Here is a 23,197-nt window from a genome sequence, read left to right as displayed (position 1 = left end):
CAATAGTTATCCTTAGTAATAAAATATAATAATTGTACCATATTAAAATACCTTTTGTCATGCTTTTGATCTTCCCCAAGGGGGATGGAACAGACACATAGGAGCCATCTAGAAATCAAATTACATTATAGTGTTGAAAGTAGCAATCAGGTGTTTGTTTGTTTGTCTTTTTTTTCCTACATGGAAGTTAAACATTATAGAAAAAGCAGGTGACATATTTGCTAGGAAAACCAAGTCAGTCTATAGCTTAAACTGTAGACTGGACACTAAAACTGTACAGCAAATATTTATTTAGAAAGCACATAGAAATATTAGAAATCCAAGGTCTAGCAGACTCCAGCAGATTTAACTGTGTCTGGATATGAGCATTCCCTGATGCCTTAATAGGTAATTGAAAGGGAAAATGATTGCTCTCAGTCTCCCCAGGCTTTCCTAGTTATGAACAAGCCTCATAAACATCCTGTCCAGGAAATGTTAAACTTGAAGGAATTGTAGATTGGTGAGTTGGGAAGTAGGGGGTTTATTTATTTTCAGCCTCACTCAGCCATAAATTTTCTTAAAATAAAGCTTATCTGACATGCTCTCCTCCCTCATCCCAGAATGATAGTAATAGAAACATAGGTTTATCTTCAGGATAATATTGCACTAACAACAAAAACTGAATAAGGACGAGGTACCTCCTCCAGGCTGAGAATATTCATTACAGGGCAGTTCATCCTGTGGTCTCTTATAATGCTTCAGGAGTGTGACAATTGCATCATGTCCTTCATATAAAGAGAGAAAGAACAGAGGGTCTTAACTTTTGTTTGACTTATTCAGCTTATCAACCAATCCAAAAATTACCAGAGGTAGCTTGAAACATAGGATGTAGTTTAGGAGATAATATATTGCAATAGAAATTTAGTTCACGCATTCATTCATTCATTCATTCATTCAAAATAACTCGTTAAGATTCTATGAGATGCGGCACTATGTGAGGCACTATGTTGGGTACTGGGGACACAATGAACAAGGCAACTATGGTCCTACCCTTAAGAAGCCTACTGGAGTTGAACAAATAATATGAATGATGAGAATTTCCAACTGAGGAAAAATCAAGAGCTATGGGAGTATATATTAAGGGGACCATTATACTGGCGAACAGCACTTATGGTAACCAGGAAGGAGAGATGCATTTGCTGTGATTGAGCTACATGTGGTTGGCAACTACAGGATCACATGGCACTAAGATAATTTACATAAGTCTTTGTGGAAGGAGACAGTTGGCTTTCCACCAATATTTGTACTCCTTATTCATGGAGTGATTTTGTCTCTGGGACAATAGTTCCCCATCCCTTTTGCATCCTATTATGGTCTTGTGGTTAGTTAACCCCATGAGCAAAATGGGAATTCTAAGCCTGGGATTTAAGAAACTGGTGAGCCTTCCTTACTCTCCCAATTGGCTGGCTGGAGGCAGAGGTTTCTGAAGCCTTAGGGGATAGGATAAAGTCACCCACCGACTGAAATGCTTGCCCTGGGATGTTACACAACTGAGATATAAATTTATATTATGTACAACCCCACCAAAATTATGGTGTTTACTAATTGCAGGAGAGAATTAGTGTGAAATATTAAAGATGCTAAATGTTCCTCTGAGTAGACCAATGATTTTAAATAGAGCTAAACTTCGATACTATGTTATGTTTTCACTATAAAAAAATAATCTACTGAAACTAATTTGTGCAAGAGGAAAACAAAGTCAACCTTAAAGACCCTGCCAAGAGTCTTGTGAAATGCAAAAGAACACACTGTAAAAATGGCAGACTTTAGGAACTGAAAAAGCAATTCCTGAATAACTACAAAGGGTTCATAGTTAACATAGGTTCAGAATACCCCTAGCTAATGTATAGAGTATATCCTGAGAGTCATGCCTGCTTATCAAGTCCTCTCTTCAAAAAAAAATTTTTAATTAAATTAACAGAGCATGCAAGATCGTGAGATAGAATAAGATATTTACTAGCACTAAAAGCTTTTCCAAATGTAACATTTCAAGATCAATTTCTTCAAGAAAAAACACACACACAACAAAAAAATATGTGTTTACAACTCGTAATAAAACTAAAATCTACAGTTAACAGCAGTATCTATTTTCTTATCATCCATATCTTTCATTTATGACTGGTGGATTTGTGATTTTCTCAAATTATAACTATAGGTCATAACGAAATAATGGGGAGCCAGTACTGTTAGCACTCTTTCTGTGGACTCTCCTGTGCTCACAATCAGTGAGACTACAAGACCCAAATGCCATTACCTAACAGGCAAACCTATAAAGAAAGAGCCTACGAGACAGAAGGAACAGATACTGTGAAGGTCCCAAAATGGGAGCAGACGTGTCATGTTCAGGAAATGAAAGAAGGCCAGTATGACTGGTACCCTGCAAGCAAGGATGAGAATGGTACCAGACTTGCTTGGAGAAGTGGGTAAGCACACATCACGTGGAATAGTGCTTCACCAATGTCTTAGTGTATATAAGAATTGCCTGGAGTACATGTGAAACCACAGATTCCTGAGGGCAACCCTCAGACATTCTGATTTACAAGGTCTGTCCCCAGCATTACTTTTCTAACAAAGTCCCAGGTATGCTGATCAGCTGTTTACCCTTTATACTATTGATGTGGAGATTTATTGGCTAGGATAAGGAGTTTGGATTTTAATGTAAGGGAAATGGGGAGCCACTAAGGATTTTAATTAGTTGAAGATATGCTTATTTTTCTTAAAAAAAAAAAATCCCCATTCTCCCAGCTGGCGTGGCTCAGTGGTTGAGCATTGGCCTATGAACCAGGAGGTCATGGTTTGATAGCCAGTCAGGGCACATGCCCAGGTTGTGACTTGATCCCTGGTGTGGGGCGTGCAGGAGACAACCAATCAATGATTCTCTCTCATCACTGATGTTTCTATCTAACTCTCCCTCTCCCTTCCTCTCTGAAATCAACAAAAATATATTTCTAAAACATCCCCATTTACAGATTAGAACTGATGATGTGTCTTCATTAGGCTGTTGTAAAGATTAGGTAAGATAATATTTGTAATACGCCTAACAGTTCTAATACGTAAATATGCCCTTTGGATCTTTTCAAGTCTTACTATTTTGCCCTAAGGATTGTAAAGGAACTTGGTAACTCCTTTATGGAACTTCAGATACATTTCATAAATACCAATATATTTTATTTCTATTACTGCTACTGTTAATTACCACAAACTTAGTGGCTTAAACAATACGGTTTTATTATGTTACTAGAGGCCCAGGGCACAAATTCGTGCATGGGTGGGGTCCCTCGGCCTGGCCAGCGATCGGGGCTGATGGGTGCCGCAGGAGGTTGGTCGGCTGGGGGAAGGGGCTAGGGAGGTTGGCTGTGGGAGCGCACTGACCACCAGGGGCAGCTCCTGCATTGAGCGTCTGCCCCCTGGTGGTCAGTGTGCATCATAGCGACCGGTCATTAGGTTGCTTAGGCTTTTATATATATAGATAGTTCTGGTGGTCAGAAGTCAAACACGGGTCTCTCTAGGCTAAAATCAAAGCATTGGCAGGGCTGCTTTCCTTTCTAGAGGTCTAGGGGGAAATCAGTTTCCTTGCCTTTTCCAACTTCCAGAGTCACCGACACCCTTGGCTCTGGGCTCTCTTTCTACATCTTTCTTCAAAGTGCTCACTGTCTGTCTGGGTCCTTCGAACAGCATGTCACTCTGACCTTGGCTTGTGCCTCTCTCTTTTATACTTCAGGACCCCTGTTCTTACATTGGGCCCACGGGATAATCCAGGGTGATCTCTCTCTCTGAAAGCCAGCTAATTAGCAGCCTTAAATCCCCTTTGCCACGTAGGGCAGCATACTCACAGGTTCCAGGTATTAGGACCTGTACATCTATGGGGCCCATTACTCTGCCTACCACACCCAATGGGATGAAAATTTTAGTGCCCTTTGTGTGTTGGTGCTGCCTCCTATTGAGTACCTCCCATTCTTCTCCATCTTTGAAGGCTATTTATCCTCAGGACAAAAGTAATATCATAAAAAATAAATAAATAAAAATAAAAAATCTGGGATTAAAATACCCCTTCATCTGTCCCGTTGCTGGATTCCTAGGTTCTGAAGTTCTGTCTGCTCCTCCCCATACATTCTGCCCCCACTTTAATAGGACCTGTGGTGCTTTTGGAGCTGTTGTTTTACTTAATTTGGTCTTTAAGGGTTTGGGACCGGGAATAAAAACAAAACACACAAAAAAATGTTTTCCTTATTTCTGTTATTCCTAGGAGAGGCATCTTTGGGGAAAGAAAACAACCCAAATCCCAAGCATTTACTCAAGCACAACAGAGCTTAATTCACCGAGCCCATTCCTCGCCGGGCCTGTCTCAGCTCCTCTGTTGGACTGACTGCGGCTGACAAGCCAAGAGAGGACTCCTGCTCTCCCTAGCGAAGCAGAAATCCACATCTTGAATCCTGAACGCCTGCGTAAGTCCGCGATCACACCCTCGACGTTACCTTTCATTTCAACAGCCCTCTTGGCACCACTTGCTCTGAGCAGTTTTAATTTCCTGCCAGCACAGTGGCACGATTTGCTGGCATTTTCTTTGGGATGCTTTTCATCAAGAGCCTAATGAGTGCCTGGGTTCTGGCTGATGATAAGCATGCGGCTGCCAGAGAAATGCCAAGAGGCCCTCTCAGTTCTGGAAGGCATCTCCGCCTGATTTCCCACCGCCTGTTAACAGTGGGCAAAGGCATACACGTATGGGAAATTCTCCACAGCTATCACCACTCTGACAAACTACCAATGTGTATGCAAGGAAACCTGAAGACTCCTAGCGCCTAGATCCCTGAAACATGGCCACAAACAGTTAAGCAGAAAAAAATGCTCTGATGGAACTCACTAAATAGATGTGTTAAGCCAAACTCCTGATAATGGATTCACCCTGATAACCAAGGTACACTAATGGAACACATCCAGAGATAATCAAACTTCCACTAATTAAATAAAATGTTTTCCTATATCTCAGAATTTACTATCTACATCCAAGCATTTTACCCAAATAGGAGATTGCTATGCTATTAGCCTAATGCAGCTATAATAATGATTTGTACTTTCAGAGTATGATTCATTGGAGCCCCTGAGGGTTTTTGGCAAATGAGACTCTACTGCTGGCTTGAAGTCTCTTCCATTGCTTGCTCCCTACTCTTCCAGTCCCGTCTGTATTCCCCTCATTTCATGCTTTCCCTTTAATTTGTCTTCTTCTTGTATCCCTTCACTCCTTATACCTGGAGAGATTCCCCCCATCCCATTCAAGGCTCTTTGCTTTCAACTTTCTGAATAGCTCTTTATTTTAAAACTTACTTTTTTTGTTTAAGGCTACAAGTCCACCCAAAGGGCTATTACAAAGACAATTTAGTATCTACCTCCTGGTCATGTACTCAACAGAGGATTCATATATTATTCAAGAAGAAAATGTATAAATTGTATTATTTCCCTATAGTTGTTTCTCTGTCCCACCATTTCATCTGAGGAACAATGAATGCTATTTATTGCTATGAGAAATTATGTTAAGAACATAGAAGAAACCTTAGTATAAAAATTATTTTTAAGAATCAAGTCTGAATATTAATGGTAAATGATGCTGTTAGGTTGGAGGGAGCCCAGGATCGGATGCATGCAGATGTGTGACGAGATAATGGACCCTTTCTGGAATTCCTAACAGGTCAGCATGCCAGACGGATGGCCACACAGATACCAGCACCTCCCTGGAATCCACAACGACCCCCACACAGATACTGACTCCTTCCTGAATACCTTGCCGACCCCTGCGGCGGGAACTTCCTCAGCTCATGCCCTTGCCCCTCATTAAACACCTTTATGAAAAGAAACCCCCCTTCTCTGTTGGCGTGAATCCACTGGCCCTGCCTTTGGGGTTTGTGGGTCACCAGGGGACGCAGATTAAACCTTTCCTTTCCTTTCTTTATTTCTGGTTGACTGGACTCTCTTTGTTTCCTACGCCACTAACCTAACAGATACCAGTATTGAAATCTTCCGTCTGACCTTGTAACTCTGAGGCCTGTTAGGTTCAAGGTTAAGCAGAGAACTTGGAGACTTGGTCTTGATTAGAGAAACCAAGGAATTTCTATTTGACCTCATAGGTCCCACATGTCCAGGTCATCAAAGGAGCAGTCTGCCTCAAAAAATAAAACGTTCACAGCAATGATTGGATAAGATTTTGCTCAATTTTCCACTATCTTCTCATCATTTTAAAAACTAACTTTCCAGAAGTTGAAAGGGGGATCAGAGGGCGGCTCCTGATGGTTACCCTTATGACTCATCTTCCTCCTGTCAGTACTGGTCCCACACTCTGTCAGTTAAATCGGAGGCAACGGAAATTCCAAACTTGCTACATATTCTCATGACTTGAATCTGAAAGGTGTTTAATATTGTATCACAGAGAAGGAGCCTGCAAATCCTTTCCTCCACTGTCTTTGTCCCTTAATCACCAGGCCCAAAGAAGAATCCACCAGCCCTTCACTGTGAGATAAGAATGCACAAGCATGAATGCTTTTGCAAAAAGAACATTATATTCATATTAAATCACTTTAGTTTTCCTCTTTCATTTTTTTTCCTCTCCTTTCCATTGGCCATTCTTTCCCCTTTCCTTTCCTTCCACAAATATTTATTGAGCACCCATTAGGAAGCAGCTCAAATAACATCTTCCCAGGGAAGCCCTCCATGGCTTCTCAGTTTTAAATTGTGTCCTTGAACTTTTTACTCACCATTGCATTTCCTATTTTATTCATAGCACTTACCATTATCTGATAGTTTCTATTTGTTTTCTTGCTTTCAGCCTAGTTCTTCCTGCTAGAAAAGCAGACTTCCTAAGAGCAGGGAGATATTGTCTGTCTAACTCACTGTTTTACTTCAGTTCCCAGGACAATGACTATCACATAGTAGGTGTGTAATACATTTTTGTTTGATGTTTGATTGGTACAAGATAATGTTGAAATGTTCTTTACTCCTATAAAGAATTCTGTCTAATAGAAAAGAAAAACTAATTGTGTAAATGTTCATTCAGATTTTATTTAGCCAAGCTCTAGGAAGGAAAGGTGAAGGATGCTGTGCATGTGCTTATTTTACAATAGGCTAAGGGGTCAGGGAAGAGCTCCTTGAGGAATTGTTTTTTGAGTTGACTTGAAAGATCAGTGTGAGTTGATTAAGCAAAAAAATGAGTGGAGAAAAGCATCCCAGCAAGAGGAAAATTTTTATAGTTCCAATGCATAGAAAGAAGAGCTTTTGAGGAGGAATATAGAGGGCAACCTTGGGGGGAGTCGGGGGGCGGTTAGCAATCTGAATCTGTGCCAATGACCAGTGTCCTAGTGCACATTCTTGTTAGCCTATAATTAAGTCATTGCCCCTTCCTTAGGCAATAATCTGTTTCCCTGGGTGCTCCCAGTTCGCAGGGGCCACTGGCCAGGAAGTTGGCAGCTTGGCTGGAGGCTGGAGGGCGAGGGGGGGGGGGGGGGCCCACGGGTAGCTAGCGCCACCCAGGCCAGGCATTTAGATACAATCTAACTTCCCTATTCTAACTGACTCAGGAGGGGCTGTGAAAGCCTGCCACAAAAGCCAGGAAGTAAGGAAACAGAGAATTTAGAAATATATATATATATAGAGAGAGAGGGGGGGTGATCTCATTGTATTGGTTGTTCAGGCTTTGGATCTTCGAATCCCCTGAGCCAGCAGCGCTGTTTTAAATAAAGGGTTTTTCCTGAATCTCCAGTATCTCCAGTACTCCTTGTGTATTTTCTGGTCACCTGGTAAATTCTGCAACACTTTATTTGGAGCATTCTTGAAATATTTCTTCCTATTAATTTGAGTATTAGGATAGTGCAGTTAATTAGAAACCTGTTATATTTAAAGAAATATCTACAGAGACAATGGAATAGTGGTAATTAGTATTCTTGAGAACATCAACTATACTACAACTGACCAGATGCCATCTAGTGACACACGGAATAGCATGTTATAACTGAAATATCTGCTCATCCTCAATTTCACCTCAACAAACATGTATTGAGCATCTACTGGGAATCAGCCATTGAATTAAGTTTCTGAAAGGCAAAATTTAATAGCTCAGATGCTTGCTCTCAAAATGTTTACAATTTAGCAGGAGAGAGAATATTTTAATCTGAAGTGATAAAGACAGAGATTGAGATGTGCATATGGGACAATAAAACATAAAGAAAAGACATGTGTACAGGCTGGACTGTCAGGGAAGACTTTCTGGAAGAGGGGATCCATAAACTGAATCTTGAAGGCTAAGTAGAAATCAGAAATGTGAAGAGTGAAGTGGGGTGGAGAGAATGGAAGGATGTGGAAAGGCATGATAAAAGGCTTGGAAACATGGAATCATGTGATATGTGTAGGGACAACCAATACTTTTGTATTGTCGTCATGTGAATAGATATGGTTGAAAGGAGCTTTTAGGGGTAAAATAGGCAGATTTAGGGAGTTTTAGGAATCAGGGGGTCCATGGGAAAGAACTGCAAGCCTGCAAAGCCGGCGGGGGGTGGGGTGGGGAGGTTGGGGGGGGGCCTAGGAGCTGCCAAAAGGCATACAGTCACAGAATAAGGAGGCTGGGAGCTGCCAAAAGGTATACATTTACAGAATAAAGAAAGAAGAAGCCACTCATTCACAGAATAAAGGAAAAGGAAGCCACTCATTCACAGAATAAAGGGGAAAGTCACAGAGGAAAACAAAAAGGGAAAAAAGAGGAAGACCCCACTTGGGGTTTGAGTCTTGAAGCTACTATAGTGACCAACAGAGGGAATATCAGGACACAAAGAACCGCAGCCTTTATAAACCTTAGGAAAGAGGGACTTAGTTGTGAAGGAAAACCCCTATTCTGTAAAACTACTGTTTGGAATTCTCTGCTATTCTTTGGACGGCCTCTATCTAATTCCGAAAAAGTAACTTTGCTTTCTAGCCTGCTTGAATAATGAGGGAGATAAACTTAGCTGTCTGACCTTGTAGGCCAGAGTCTAGATCAGGGGTGGGCAAACTTTTTGACTGGAGGGCCACAATGGGTTCTTAAACTGGACCGGAGGGCCGGAACAAAAGCATGGATGGAGTGTTTGTGTGAACTAATATAAATTCAAAGTAAAATCATTACATAAAAGGGTATGGTCTTTTTTTTTTTAGTTTTATTCATTTCAAACGGGCTGGATCCGGCCCGCGGGCCGTAGTTTGCCCAAGGCTGGTCTAGATATACCCAATGCCATGCCAGGTGCATTTTTTAATTGATAGAACTGTGTAGTTTTCAAGGCCACCGCCAGCAAGCGCACAAAGGGCTGGCTCTTCCATAAAGAGGGAAGTTCTGCTTGTAGCTTTGCTTAGAATTTGGTTTCATTTCCCTAAGCCCACCTCGGTGAATAAAGTGTAACTCCAAACTCTCAGAGCGCTGTTTGGTTCTTGTCTGGTTTTTCTGTAACATAGTGGCTTAGTGGGTCTCTCTTCCCCTCCCCACATGGTTGTTTCCCAGTAAATTTCCACCTTTTCCTATACCACCTTTTGTTGGTGGCTTCATTCTTCAAATCCACCTGGACAGGGACCCGCGAAATCACCTTTGCATCCTGCCCAGAGGAAAACAACGCATTTCAGTTTAATTTCCGCGTTTCACTGTCTCACAGGGTGACTGTTCAGATTTGATGAGTTAATGCACATAGAGCAGCGGTTCTCAACCTGTGGGTCGAGACCCCTTTGGTGGTCGAATGACCCTTTCATAAGGGTTGCCTAAGACCATCCTGCATATCAGATATTTACATTATGATTCATAACAGTAGCAACATTACAGTTATGAAGTAGCAATGAAAATAATTTTATGGTTGGGTCACAACATGAGGAACTGTATTTAAAGGGCCAGAAGGTTGAGAACCACTGACACAGAGTATTTCCAAGGTGCCTGTCACAGAGCGAATACCCAGTGAATAGTAATCTAGTGAATGTGATGATGCTTGTGGCATGTGAGGTCATCCAGGTGACAGAAATAACTGAATATGAGGTCTGAGAGGTAGGAAAGGCACAGGGCATGCCATGATAGCAAACCGGGACCTTTTCCTATAGGTGACTATGGGTCAGTGAAGGATTGTTAAGCTGGGAAATAATATGGTCCTATTTGTACCTTGAATATATCTCTGACTATAGTTGAAAAATGGATTCAAAAGATGCTGAAGATTTTTTTTTTAAAGTTTAGTTATGAGACTATAAAACGGATCCGGGTATGGACTAAAATGGTGGTAGCAAAAATAAAGAATGGATTCAAATATATCTATGAAGTAAAATGAATAAGACTTCTTCATTGAATGAATATGGAGTAAGGGACACTGAAGGAGAAAAAGTAGTCAAGCATCAATCCAGATTTCTGACTTAGGTGACTAAGTGGGTGATACAGCTTTTAAATGACAGAGTGAATAAGGGATACCGTAGGAGAAACTGATTGATGAAGACAAAAAAAAGTGTTAAGTTTGTCCACCTGGCATGGCTCAGTGGTTGAGTGTTGACCTAGGATCCAGGTCACGGTTCGATTCCTGGTCAGCGTTAGGTCGCCGAAGGAGGAACGCAAGAGGCCAGAATGGTGAGGGATTACAAATGTATACGATCATCCGCACACCAGGTGGCCGAGCCTGGATGGCTCCAGCACCCAGTGATGGGAGTCGGCGGCTGTTAAAAGAGTTTTCGCGGGCTTTTTCCTGGGCAGAGACATTTTTTATGCACACCCGGCAGGGAGATAATGGAATGTGGTTGCAGCAAGTGAAATGTGGTCTCAGCAAAGGGAATGTCCCTAGTGAAATGGCCTAAAAAGTCAGTTCCTGGGGGAGGGGTATCAATTCAATTGCTTGATTAGCCCTAACAGTCAGGGCACATGCCTGGGTTGTGGGCTTGACCCCAGTAGGGGGCGTACAGGAGGCAGCCAATCAATGATTCTCATCATTGATGTTTCTATCTCTTTCCCTCTCCCTCCCTCTTGGAAGCCAATAAGAAATAAATATATTTTTTAAAAGTGTTAAGTTCAATTGTAGGCATGTTGAATTATACATGCTCCTCAGATCCCCAAATAAAGGGACTGAGTATGTCAGTTGGTGTGGTTTTAAAACATGGCTGCACATTTTTTTTTTTACACTTTTCCTTGACTTTTGTAGTAAAGAGATCTGCAAATTTGTGTTAAAGTTTTTAAGTACTGTTTTATATATTTGCATGCTAATATACATAGTAGAGTAATAGTTTTAAATTGCTTTCATAATATTTTGATTAGCAATTTTCAAAATCTCCTTGAATTTGCTTCGGTCCTGAGGTTTTAAAATGAATGTTATTACTTGAGTCATAAATAAGAGACATCAATACACCAAAACAACACATGTTTTCATATATCCCAAGTTTGTCAGTTGTGTTTGGCAGGGATATAAACCCTTCATGAGCAGGTTTGTAGCGGATGCCCCTCATCCAAATGCATCATTATGTCATATTTCTTTCCAGACACTAAAGCAAGTTGTAAATTAGGAAAGACCATGAGGTTTGGGATTTATGTGGAACTTGACTGAACCTCTGCTACACACTTAATAACAGACACCACCATTTTTATTGAGAATTTATCTTCCAGACATTTACATCTTATCCCTAATCCTCAGCAGAATTCTGTAAAGTTGTTATTAATTTATTCATTTTAAGATTAAAGATGAAGGCTTAGAGAGGTTAAATAACTTGTCCAAGATAATTAATTATTAAGGCTAAAATTGGGACTTAGATCTATCTGATTCTAGAGTCAGATGGAAAGAGACTGACCTCTGTAATAAGACAGACCTCTGTTTGGTACCAGCTCTCCACTGAAGAGCTGTGTGGTTTGGGCAAGTGTGACTTAACAGCTCTAAGTCTCAAACTATCCAATAGGAAGAAACTACCAATTTAATGGGTTACTTTGATAAATGCATATATAATAGGTGCTTAATGAATGTACTTTCTCTTCCATTATCCATTTTAATATATGTTGTTTCTTACGTATTATGTTTCAAAAGGATTTTTGTAGTAACTCCATAAAAGAATGGAAGTTTTTCCTCTTCTAATGAGAATTGGTATTGTTTTATTTATTTTTAAAGGAGAGAGTAACTAAATATGTAGAAAGGTAACCAGTATACACAAAATCACACATAGTTTTTTAAGTACCATTTGAATCCTTTGTGTTTTCCTTCCTCTACCCCACCCTAATCCATGCAAACACACTAAACTAGATCCACTAAATTAATTAGGCTCACTAAACTCAAATATAGAATTCAATATAGAATTCAATATAGAAGAAACTTGAATACTTATAATTTCATTGATGAAAATTTATCAAAACATTTAATGAATCCACCTCATCTTCCTTCTACTCCTGACACCCGTACCTCTTAGTTATTTTTAACTGGCTGAAAACTATAGAAATTCACCACGGTAAGACTTTATTACTTTTTGAGAATACACTATAGTATGTTTACTATAAATAATTCACACCATACTACACTTGTCAAAACGAATGAACAAAGTATACATCATGCAATAGGAGCCTTGATTTTTATTGTTTTTGCTCACTTACTCACTGATTCTCCAACTGCAGCTCCCTGTCACTGTGAATTAGAGGGGGACTGCTGTATACAAATATTGTATTCTGGGTAATTAGATATTGGGATAGGACCCTCTGCAAATTACTTTAACTGGTGTCAGTGCTGAAGCAAATAAGATGTTTTAGCAAAACAGAGTTTCAGTTCTGTTTCTAGTTTGGGTGATTTTCTGGCCCTAAACAGCCTGCCATAAAGGAGTGCTTTTCTTTGTCAAAGGCAGCCTTTTCAAATCTAACTGCCAGACACACTATTGAGCTATGTGTTCAATTCTAATTGGCTGAGATCTTTTCAATTTGGCAGTTTCATCTTTAATGCAATGGATGCAAGATTATGTGTAGGTCTTTTCAATGGTTTTTCCATACTGGTGATTAGGGCAGAGGATTTGAACATAAGCAGGCTGCTGGCTATTTCTTCTGGCCAATTTAAATTGAATCATACAAGTCCTTTGTACCTCAGGGAAAGGGCAGAACAAATCCAAGTGAGTGAGACAGCTATCGCTACTTTCAGATGGCGTGGAAAAAAAAGATTGGCGGGGGGAGACAGACTTAAGGATGGGAAACACTCTAAATATTGTAAAATTGGAGCTCTGAGCTTACTGGTAGAGAAATACTGAAACTTAACCAGTAGGCTTCTGTGTAGAATCAAGGTCACAGAAAAAATTATTTCCAGGATTTATTTTGATATCTTTAGGTTAAAAGGGCTATGTAAATAAAGAAACAACAAAACAAAAACAGACTCATAACAAACAGAGACCAAAGGAATGGTTACCAGAGGGGGTGAAGGAATGGGTAAAAGCTGAAGAGGAATATAGTAAATAATATTTTGATAATGTTGCATGGTGTCAGATGATTATTAGAATTAGTGGGGTGATCACATTGGGTATAAAAGTGTCAAATCACTAAATTGTACACCTGAAACTAATATAACTAATACAATATAGTACACCAACTATACCTAAATAAAAATAAAAGGGCTGTGTAAATGGAAAGTATTTTTCATATCTGATCCCACTTTCAGCTCTTTTCTGAAAGTATCTAAAAAAGAAAAAAGATATTTTGATGTAGTCCCATTTGTTTATTTTCTCTTTAGTTTCCATTGCCCTAGGAGCAGTATCAGTGAAGAAATTGCTTCGGCATATGTCTAAGATTTTGCTGCCTGTGGATTCCTCTAGTATTTTTATGGTTTTCCATCTTATGTTTAAGTCCTTTATCCATTTTGAGTTTATGTTTGTGTATGGTGTAAGTTGGTGGTCTAGTTTCATCTTTCTGCATGTATCTGTCCAATTTTCCCAACACCATTTATTGAAGAGGCTGTCTTGACTCCATTGTATGTTCATGCCTGCTTTGTAGAATATTAATTGAGCATAGTGGTTTGGGTTGATTTCTGGGTTCTCTATTCTATTCCATTGATCTATATGTCTGTTCTTGTGCCAGTACCAGGTTGTTTTGAGAACAGTGGCTTTGTAATACAGCTTGATATCTGGTATTGAGATCCTACCTACTTTGTTCTTTCTCAGGATTGCTGCAGCTATTCGGGTTTTGTTGTTTTTTTTTTATTCCAGATGAATTTTTCTAAAGTTTATTCTAGGTCTGTGAAATATGCCCTTGGTATTTTAAATATATTTTTATTGATTTCAGAGAGGAAGTGAGAGGGAGAGGGAGAGAGAGATAGAAACATCAATGATGAGAGAAAATCATTGATCAGCTGCCTCCTGCACGCCCCCTACTAGGGATCCAGCCCGCAACCCAGGCATGTGCCCTTGACCGGAATTGAACCTGGAACCCTTCAGTCTGCAGGCTGACGCTCTATCCACTGAGCCAAACCAGCTAGGGCAACCCCTTGGTATTTTAATAGGGAGTGCATTAAATCTATAGATTGCTTTGGATAGTATGGACATTTTGATGATGTTGATTCTACCAATATATGAACACAGTATGTTCTTCCATCTTTTTTGTCTTCCTCTATCTCTTTTTTCAGTGTCCTGTAGTTTTCCGCGTATAGGTCTTTTACCTCCTTAGTTAAGTTTATTCCTAGGTATCTTAATTTTTTTGGTGCGATGGTTAATGGGATTGCTTTTTTTAGTATCTCTCTCTGTATGTTCACTATTGGTGTATAGAAATGCCATAGATTTCTTGGCGTTAATTTTGTATCCTGCTACAGTGCCAAATTCATTTATTAAGTCTAATAATTTTTTTATGGAGTCTTTAGGGTTTTCTATGTACAGTATCATGTCATCTGCGAATAAGGACAGTTTTGCACAGCAAAAGAAACCATCAAGAAAACAACAAGAAAGCCCACTGCATGGGAGAACATATTTGCCAATGTTATCACCGATAAGGGTTTAATCTCCAACATTTACAGGGAAGTCTTAAAACTTAACAAAAGGAAGATAAACAACCCAATAAAAAAATGGGCAATGGACCTAAATAGATACTTTTCAAAAGAAGACAGAAGGAAGGCCAAGAGACATATGAAAACATGTTCAAAGTCACTAATTATCCAAGAGATGCAAATCAAAACGACAATGCGGTACCATCTCACACCTGTCAAAATGGCTATCATCAGCAAATCAACAAATGACAAGTGCTGGTGAGGATGCGGAGAAAAAGAAACCCTCATGGGAATGCAGACTAGTGCAGCCACTGTGGAGAACAGTATGGAGTTTCCTCAAAAAACTAAAAATGGCCCTAACCGGTTTGGCTCAGTGGATAGAGCGTCAGCCTGCAGACTGAAGGGTCCCAGGTTCAATTCCGGTCAAGGGCATGTACCTTGGTTGCGGGCACATCCCCAGTAGGAGGTGTGCAGGAGGCAGCTGATCAATGATTCTCTCTCATCGATGTTTCTAACTCTCTATCCCTCTTCCTTCCTCTCTGTAAAAATTTAATAAAATATATTTTTAAAAAAACTAAAAATAGAACTCCCATTTGACCCAGTGATCCCACTTCTAGGAATATATCCCAAGAAACTAGAAACGCCAATCAGAAAGGATATATGCACCCCTATGTTCATAGCAGCACAATTCACCATAGCTAAGATTTGGAAACAGCCTAAGTGCCCATCAGCAGATGAATGGATTAAAAAACAGTGGTACATCTACACAATGGACTACTACACTGCTGTAAAAAAGAAGGAATTCTTACCATTTGCAACAGCATGGATGGAACTGGAGAGTATTATGCTAAGCAAAATAAGCCAGTCAGAGAAACATAAATATCACATGATCTCACTCATTTTTGGAATATAATGAACAACATAAACTGATGAACAAAAACAGATCCAGAGACAGAGAAGCATTGGTCAGATCATCAAACCTCAGAAGGAAGGTTAGGGAGGGTGAGGGTAAGGGGGAGAGATCAACCAAAGGACTTATATGCATGCATATAAGCCTAAACAATGGACACAGATAATAGGGGGTGAGGGCATGAGTGAAGGGGCTTGAGGGGGAAAGGGAGGGAATAAGTACACATATGTAATACCTTCATCCATAAAGAAATTAAAAATTAAATAAATAAATAAATAATAAAAAGATAACTCTTCCAACAGCGCAAAGCACCCCTCAACATGCTATATCAGAATATCAGAGAGATCAACTCAAAGTTTTGTTTGGGTCAGGTGAAAACTTGTCTTAGAATAATTCAAAGAGCAGTTAATGTTGTTGAAAAATATCCTCAATTTTCTATTGAGAGAGTAGACTAGGATGAGCTATTCAAATTGTACCCATCCAAAATTAATCAAATAGATAGACCTTGGTTATGAGGTCCCTTCTGGTTTATCAGTCCTGGTTTATCTGTCCTGGGATGGGGCCATTTCTACATAATTTCTTTTGTATAAAGAAGAAACTCCAAGTGAAGTTTTAGTGCTTCTTCTCCATCCCCCACTTGCCCAGGGAAATTCTTGGTATGCCACAACCATTAATTTATTGAGTCCCTCCCTGAGCAAGAAAGGAAAGCATTTCTTTTCCTTTTTTTTTTTTTTTTTTTTAAATTGACTTCAGAGAGGAAGGAAGAGGGAGAGAGAGATAGAAACATCAATGATGAGAGAGAATCATCATCGATTGGTTGCCTCCTGCATGCACTCCACTGGGGATCAAGCCCATAACCCGGGCATGTGCCCCCAATCGGAATTGAACCTGGGACCCCTCAGTCCACAGGCCGACGCCTCTATCCACTGAGCCAAACTGGCTAGGGAGGAAAGCATTTCTTTATCTAAATAAAACAGGGACAGTGTACTGTTGACAATATTTTAAGAAGGCTATTTCAATCCTCCTTGAACACATGAAAATGATGCAACATTTCTCCAGCAAGAGAAAATAGCAACAATTTCATTTTGTTGGTTTGATTTGTTCTATGCTAAGAACATACCCAAACCATCCATCTGTCTCCTGAGCACTAACATTCAATTTGTTAAAATTCATGGTAATAATGAAATGCAACACTGGGGCCTAGCACATTAGTTGAACAAATAAGAGTAACAAGCATGGCATATGTTGCAGAGACCAGTGGCTAAATCCTCTAAGCTAAAGGAATTTTGTTGTCATTTGGTAGGAACTCTTAGGAGCTTATACCATGATTTATTGTTTTATAAAGTGTGGGATCCACAAAAACATAAAATAAAACCAGTTTTCAACTATCATTCTCAATCAACTAAACACAAACAAAGCCAGCGCCTGTGAAGAGCTAGCTGCAGCAGCTATTTCTGAGCTGTCTTCTAGAAGACTAATGCTTTGTAAATAATCTTTCTCTGAAACTCAAATTTCTTAAGAGACACTGAGAATCATTTAAATAAATGTGACGTGTTGAGTAACTAGAAATTAGTAAGGCCTTCGGAAGCCTCAGGGTATGTAAGATTTTCCAACTGATATTCAAATATGGAACTACCTGAAATTTCTTTTATACAAAGCAACAGGTCGTTACAGCTAACAGAAATGCTTACAGATACTTATCAAAAGACATGTACGTGAATGTTCACAGCAACAGTATTTTTTATAATCTGTAATTGAAAATTCTTCAAATGCCCCTAAAGAGTAGAATGAATAAGGACATTATGATATAGTTGCAAAACATTATACTATACAATGAGAATGAATGATCTACAACTATCTCAACAATATAAATAAATCTTACAAATTGTTGGTCAAATGAAGCCAGACACAAAGACATATATAGCATTTCATTCCATTTATATAAAATACATAAAGTGGCAAAGCTAATATATGCCCCATGAAGACAGTGGTACCCTTTTTGAGGAGTGTTTGGAAGAGAATGTAAGTAGGGATTTGGGGTGCTAGCCATGATGCATTTCTTCATATGTATACTAGAGTGATTTCAGTTTGTGAAAATTCATTGAACTACAATGTGCAAACATATATGTGTGTATGTACTTATACAACACAAATAAAAATAGCAGGCCTACTAGTATATCTACAAAGTCCCTACTATTCCACATTTGTTCACTTGTTTCTATTAAAGTAACTACTATGTCTTTTTTTTTTTTACTAGAAATTTTCAAACCTGTATGTTTTTCTTTCTCCTCGTCTATGTTCTTATAATAGCTGCCTATTTCTATCCATCAAACTCCATTTCTCCTTTCAATAATGGACTTTCAGTTTAGTAATTGTTCTCCTTTAGTATGGACTTCTAAGATTCTAGCATTTAAAAAGATGAAAACACTTCTTTACATACTTTAAACTTCCTAATAAGGCAATGCAGACATCAAACTCTGACATATTTTATAGCATTTAGTGTAATTCTCTGATTTCAATTACAATGTCTATTGTTCCATGTCCTCCAAAAATTTAAACTCCATAGGGCCACGGTTCTCAACCTGTGGGTCGCGACCCCTTTGCCTAAGACCAGCCTGCATATCAGATATTTATGACTCATAACAGTAGCAACATTATAGTTATGAAGTAGCAACGAAAATCATTTTATGGTTGGGTCACAACATGAGGAACTGTATTTAAAGGGCCAGAAGGTTGAGAACCACTGCCATAGGGCTTCATGTGTATAGAGCTCGCTTATGTACAGCTTGCTTCTAAGACACAATATATCTTAATAACAATGACAAAGATGCTAGTTCACCTTCTAATTGTCTCTAGTTTCCTTTCCCTTAAAATGAAGAATTTGTTATTAATCATCTTTATTTCTATACTACTGCTATTACCAATGTTATCATTATTAAAATACAGTTATTAGGTACTCATTTATGCCAGACACTGTTGTAAGCAATTTGCACATACTATCTCATTTACTCTTTACAATCTTATAAAAGAGGAGTTGTTGTTGCCTTCATTTTCTAGATGAAGAAACTGAAGTTCAGCAATAATAAATAACTTGCTCAAGATAAAAGAACATGGCTTGATTTAAACCCAGGTATTCTACCATCATAGCCCAAGCTTGCACCAGTTTGCACTCCAGTAAGTTTATACTTAAACACTAATCATTAGCTCCATTACTTTTTCTAGTAGAGGCATTGTCAGAAGATCTGACAAACATTCCCTTTCTTTCTTTGTATTTATTTCCTTTTAAAAAATGTGTATTCACATAAAAATTTCCCCAGTATAAGAGATAAAGACTCGCTCTATATCTACTCTAAGAGAGTAACTGTCATTACCCATCATGATTTTGTTTCTCTAGTATCTAGGAATGTGAGGTCATTCTCTTTACAAAGTGCCAATACCAAGCATGCCTTCTGTTCATCTGCAGCTCAGGAGTTGTCTTCTCTACTGATGGTCTATTGGACTCTTTGATGCAAGTCTCCAGTGACTCAAATATAATTTACAGAGAAATGGGAGTGTACAAATCATACAAGCAAAAAAAGAATTATTGATGCCATAAACTATGCACACAGTTCCATGTATTACTAGAGAGATGCAATGATGAAAAATATACCTTTTTCATAAGCCCACATCAAACATGTCTGCTCATCTTTTTCACCACTAGACCTGCTGGGATCACAGGCTACTAGATTCATATCAGCTCCATTATCCAGTAAGAACTGAACGAGGCGAATGTGACCATGGTAGCAAGCAGAGTGCAATCCTATAATAGAATAGAATGAAAGTGCAAAAGGAAAAAAGAGGAAAACAATCCCAATTTTCAAAAGACAGTCATTTCCACATGATAGATTTGTTGCCAGAGATACAAAGGAAGGAATTACTTCTTTGATAATGAATTAATTCCATTATTGAGCAAATAAGATATTCTTTAGGCAAAAGAAGTGTACTATTCTAGTTGATCTATATAGACTGCCTTTTTGTTTAGCACAATTCCTAGTATTTCTATATCCATTGTAATTACCAAGAACAAAGGTAGGCATCTTTTTACATATCAAAGAACAAAGACCCAATCAAGTATTTTTCTCGATCAGCCAACCAAGGGGAGAGCAGTGTGGTTAGTCTGTTCTTGGTGCAGGGCACAAGGAATTCATTGACTGGAGATACTTAAGCACAACAGTGAAACTACTCAAACATGGTGCTTTTTGTTATCACCATGCAACATCAATTCTAAATGATGTAATTGATAAAATATCCCTCCCCGCTGGGGTGGACCACTCCCACTGCCCCCTTTCTTCTTGAGCATACTGCTTTTCTTGACAGTTTTGGATATGCCTCATGAACTAGTGACGATCTCACCACAGCCTTACCTGTGTGCCCATCTCTTCCTTGGTGGTTGATGCTTACAACATTTTGATCAAGAAGAAATTTAACCAGGTCAATGTTCTTGCCATAGGTACAAGCACTGCAAAAAATATACCATGAAAAAAATAAAAAGCCCTTGTTGTAGGCTGAATTGCATGCCCCTCAAATTAATATGCTGACACCCTAACATACAAAACCTCAAAATGTGACCATATCTAAAGAGATACAATTTAAATAGGTAATTAAGTTAAAAATTGAACCATTCGAGTGGGTCCTAACCTAATATGACTGGTATCCTAATAAGAAGGGGAGATTCATACACAGTTACAGAAACAGAAGACAACCATGTGATGGCACAGGAGGAAAGTGGCCATCTGCAAGGAAGGAGAGAGACTTCAGGAGAAACCAAACCCTCTGATGCCTCGATCTGGACTTCCAGCTTCTAGAACTGTGAGAAAATAAACATCTGGTTCTCAAGCAACAGAGTCTGTGGCATTTTGTTATAGCCACCCTATAAAATAAATACAGCCTCGATTTACCCAGGCTACTCCAGATGCTGGGGTGTTTATAGGAGTACCTCTGCTTACCTTGATACCTTACAACAGAATTCTTTTAAGAAGAGAAGAAATCTTGCCATCTTAATGTTCCTACTGCACCAACACAAGGCTGGTTCTTAATTAATCTTTCTTGAATAATTAATTGAGTGAATAAAAAGCTACCATCTCACTGCAATAGACTTTACCAGCACTGATTAGTTGCATTATAAATAGTTCCCATAATACTATATGTCTGTGTATACATATGTGTGTATGTTTATATATACATATGAAAACAATAACAGAAATAAATATATTGAGTGCTTATTATATACAAAGCACTGTGATTTGTACATAAAATAATTCAGAATTGAGTAAATTTCTCATGTAAAAGGGAAGTTTACTTTATGCTTAAAATGACTAGAATAAAAACATCATGTTATTTCTAATTGCCACAGGCTTGCACAAAAATAAAACAACTGAACATACTTTTAACGCAACTTCACTAATCTTGTCAGATAAGCAATCCTCTGGAAGTGACAATCATCTTCTGATTAGAGTTGGTTCCAATTTATGTGCACTGAATAGCAAAATGATTTGAAAACTAGCCTGAGGTATCAGCCTTAACAAGCATGACCTACGGGAAAAGGGAACACCAGGAACCTGTGCATATCATTCTGCTAATTGTCCCCTTCAGTGACAGATCCTACTGATCCATTTCGACTGAAGGTGGGATCCGAAAAGTTCTTGAATATGTTCTGTTACAGAGGGTATAGAAAACAAAGAAAATATTTTGGTACTAGAACATGCAGATATATAAAAATAGTACAGGATTTTAGGCAGGTATTTATCACATGATTTTCTAGCCATAAGAATTTCTGGCAAGTTACTTAGCTTTTCTAAGCCTCTATTTCTCTCATCTGTAAAAGAGGGGTAATCCAACTTTGTAAAATGGTTATGAGGTTTAAATAAGATAATAGACACAAATAATCCGGCATATAATCACTCCATAAGTGGTAGTTTTCTTTGCCGCCCTTTTTGAGGAACTCTTGGTTGCTAAGAAAAATCTGGAAATCCAGTGGAATTTGACAGGTTGACACCTAATGCAGAAGCACAAGCTTAACTTTAGTGCAGTATGAAAAAGGGCCCCTTCATTTAATTATTTACCACTGTAATAGAAACACTACGCAAATACAGAGTCCCAGGCTTGTTTATTTTTTAGAGGTTACAAACTGGCCAAGACATCTGAAATGTGCAGGTAACTTATCTTATATTCAAGTTTTATTAAATTAAAATTACTCTTTTTATTTTTATAGCCAAACTAGAGGCCCAGTGCATGACATTCATGCACTGGTAGGGTCCCTAGTGGCTGCCAGCTGCTGGCTGGGGCCTCCCACCCTTGCCCTGCCCTCTGATCAAACTCCTGGACAACTCCCAATAGAGTGGACAATTTGCATACTACACTTTTATTATATAGGATAGTCACCTGCTAAAAATGAAGGTTTTAAATATGTTCCTTATGGACACTTTGGTAAGTTATAGCTCTGAGTTATTAGCTACCTTTCCCTGTCCTCTCTCCTCCTCTCCCTCCCTTCTTTCCTTCTTTGTTGCAACTTTTCCAAATCCAGCTGCTCCTTCAGAATGCTTTTCTAGAGCAAAAAGCATATTGTAAAGGACTCTCATAGACGGCTAGAAAAGAGCTAATGCCTTCCTAGGTCTCTCACTGGCCACCCTGACTAAGCTTTTATAGCTGACAGATGGATGTCTTAGATAGGGAGATACATTTGCACATAAGGTTTATGTGCTTAGTAAAAAAGTGTCACATTTAATGCTAATGAATTCCAGTAATGAGATTCTTGTAGGAGGAGGACGATGGGCACTGCCCCTTTTGGCAGCTTTCTGTGGAGTGAAGTGGAAACGAAACAATATGCTTACAGATGTTGATATGCCTGTTGCCTTGGCAACATCAGTCCCTGTCTTTGGGGCTGCTGCCAGGAATGCAGCATCTGGCACAGGCCCCATCTGTTGTACTAGCTGCAGCATCTGCCTCTACCTTATCTTCTGTGCTTGTAGTTTGGGATCCTTGTCTCGCCCACCCTCTGCTCTCCCTCTCTGATTGCAACATCTGCCATTATTTGTTCTTGCTGTATGTACACAACTGCAGGTGCCATAGGGTGTCCGCTAAGTGTAGTGGCTATTGTATTTACATATTCATTTACCTGTGAAAAGCTGTCTCACTGAAGATGTTTTCCTTAGTCAGACTTTCTGTTCCTGATATTTGTATGATTTCCTTGGCGACTTCAAATTTGCCATTGTAGCATGCCCTAGGGTTAAAGAACATGTTCTGATCACAGTAAATAGGTGCATGC

General features: G+C 39.1%; 1 protein-coding gene across 1 annotated transcript in view; it reads right to left on the bottom strand.

The window, feature by feature from the left end:
- Positions 1–23,197, bottom strand: part of TNNI3K (TNNI3 interacting kinase) — a 296,569-nt gene that overhangs the window by 173,570 nt on the left and 99,802 nt on the right. The window contains exons 10-14 of the mRNA XM_070405387.1: positions 23,048–23,152; positions 20,298–20,392; positions 19,544–19,693; positions 678–764; positions 52–108 (exon numbers count right to left, since the gene is read on the bottom strand). Of these exons, the coding sequence (XP_070261488.1) occupies positions 52–108; positions 678–764; positions 19,544–19,693; positions 20,298–20,392; positions 23,048–23,152 (494 nt within the window). The remainder of the gene's footprint in view (positions 1–51; positions 109–677; positions 765–19,543; positions 19,694–20,297; positions 20,393–23,047; positions 23,153–23,197) is intronic.

This window comes from Myotis yumanensis, unplaced genomic scaffold (genome assembly GCF_028538775.1).
Source record: "Myotis yumanensis isolate MYYU_CA2020_CCGP unplaced genomic scaffold, mMyoYum1.0.hap1 SCAF_2, whole genome shotgun sequence".
Taxonomy (NCBI): domain Eukaryota; kingdom Metazoa; phylum Chordata; class Mammalia; order Chiroptera; family Vespertilionidae; genus Myotis; species Myotis yumanensis.
Note: the sequence above shows the minus strand (reverse complement) of the source record. Positions and strands in the feature narration are given on the sequence as shown.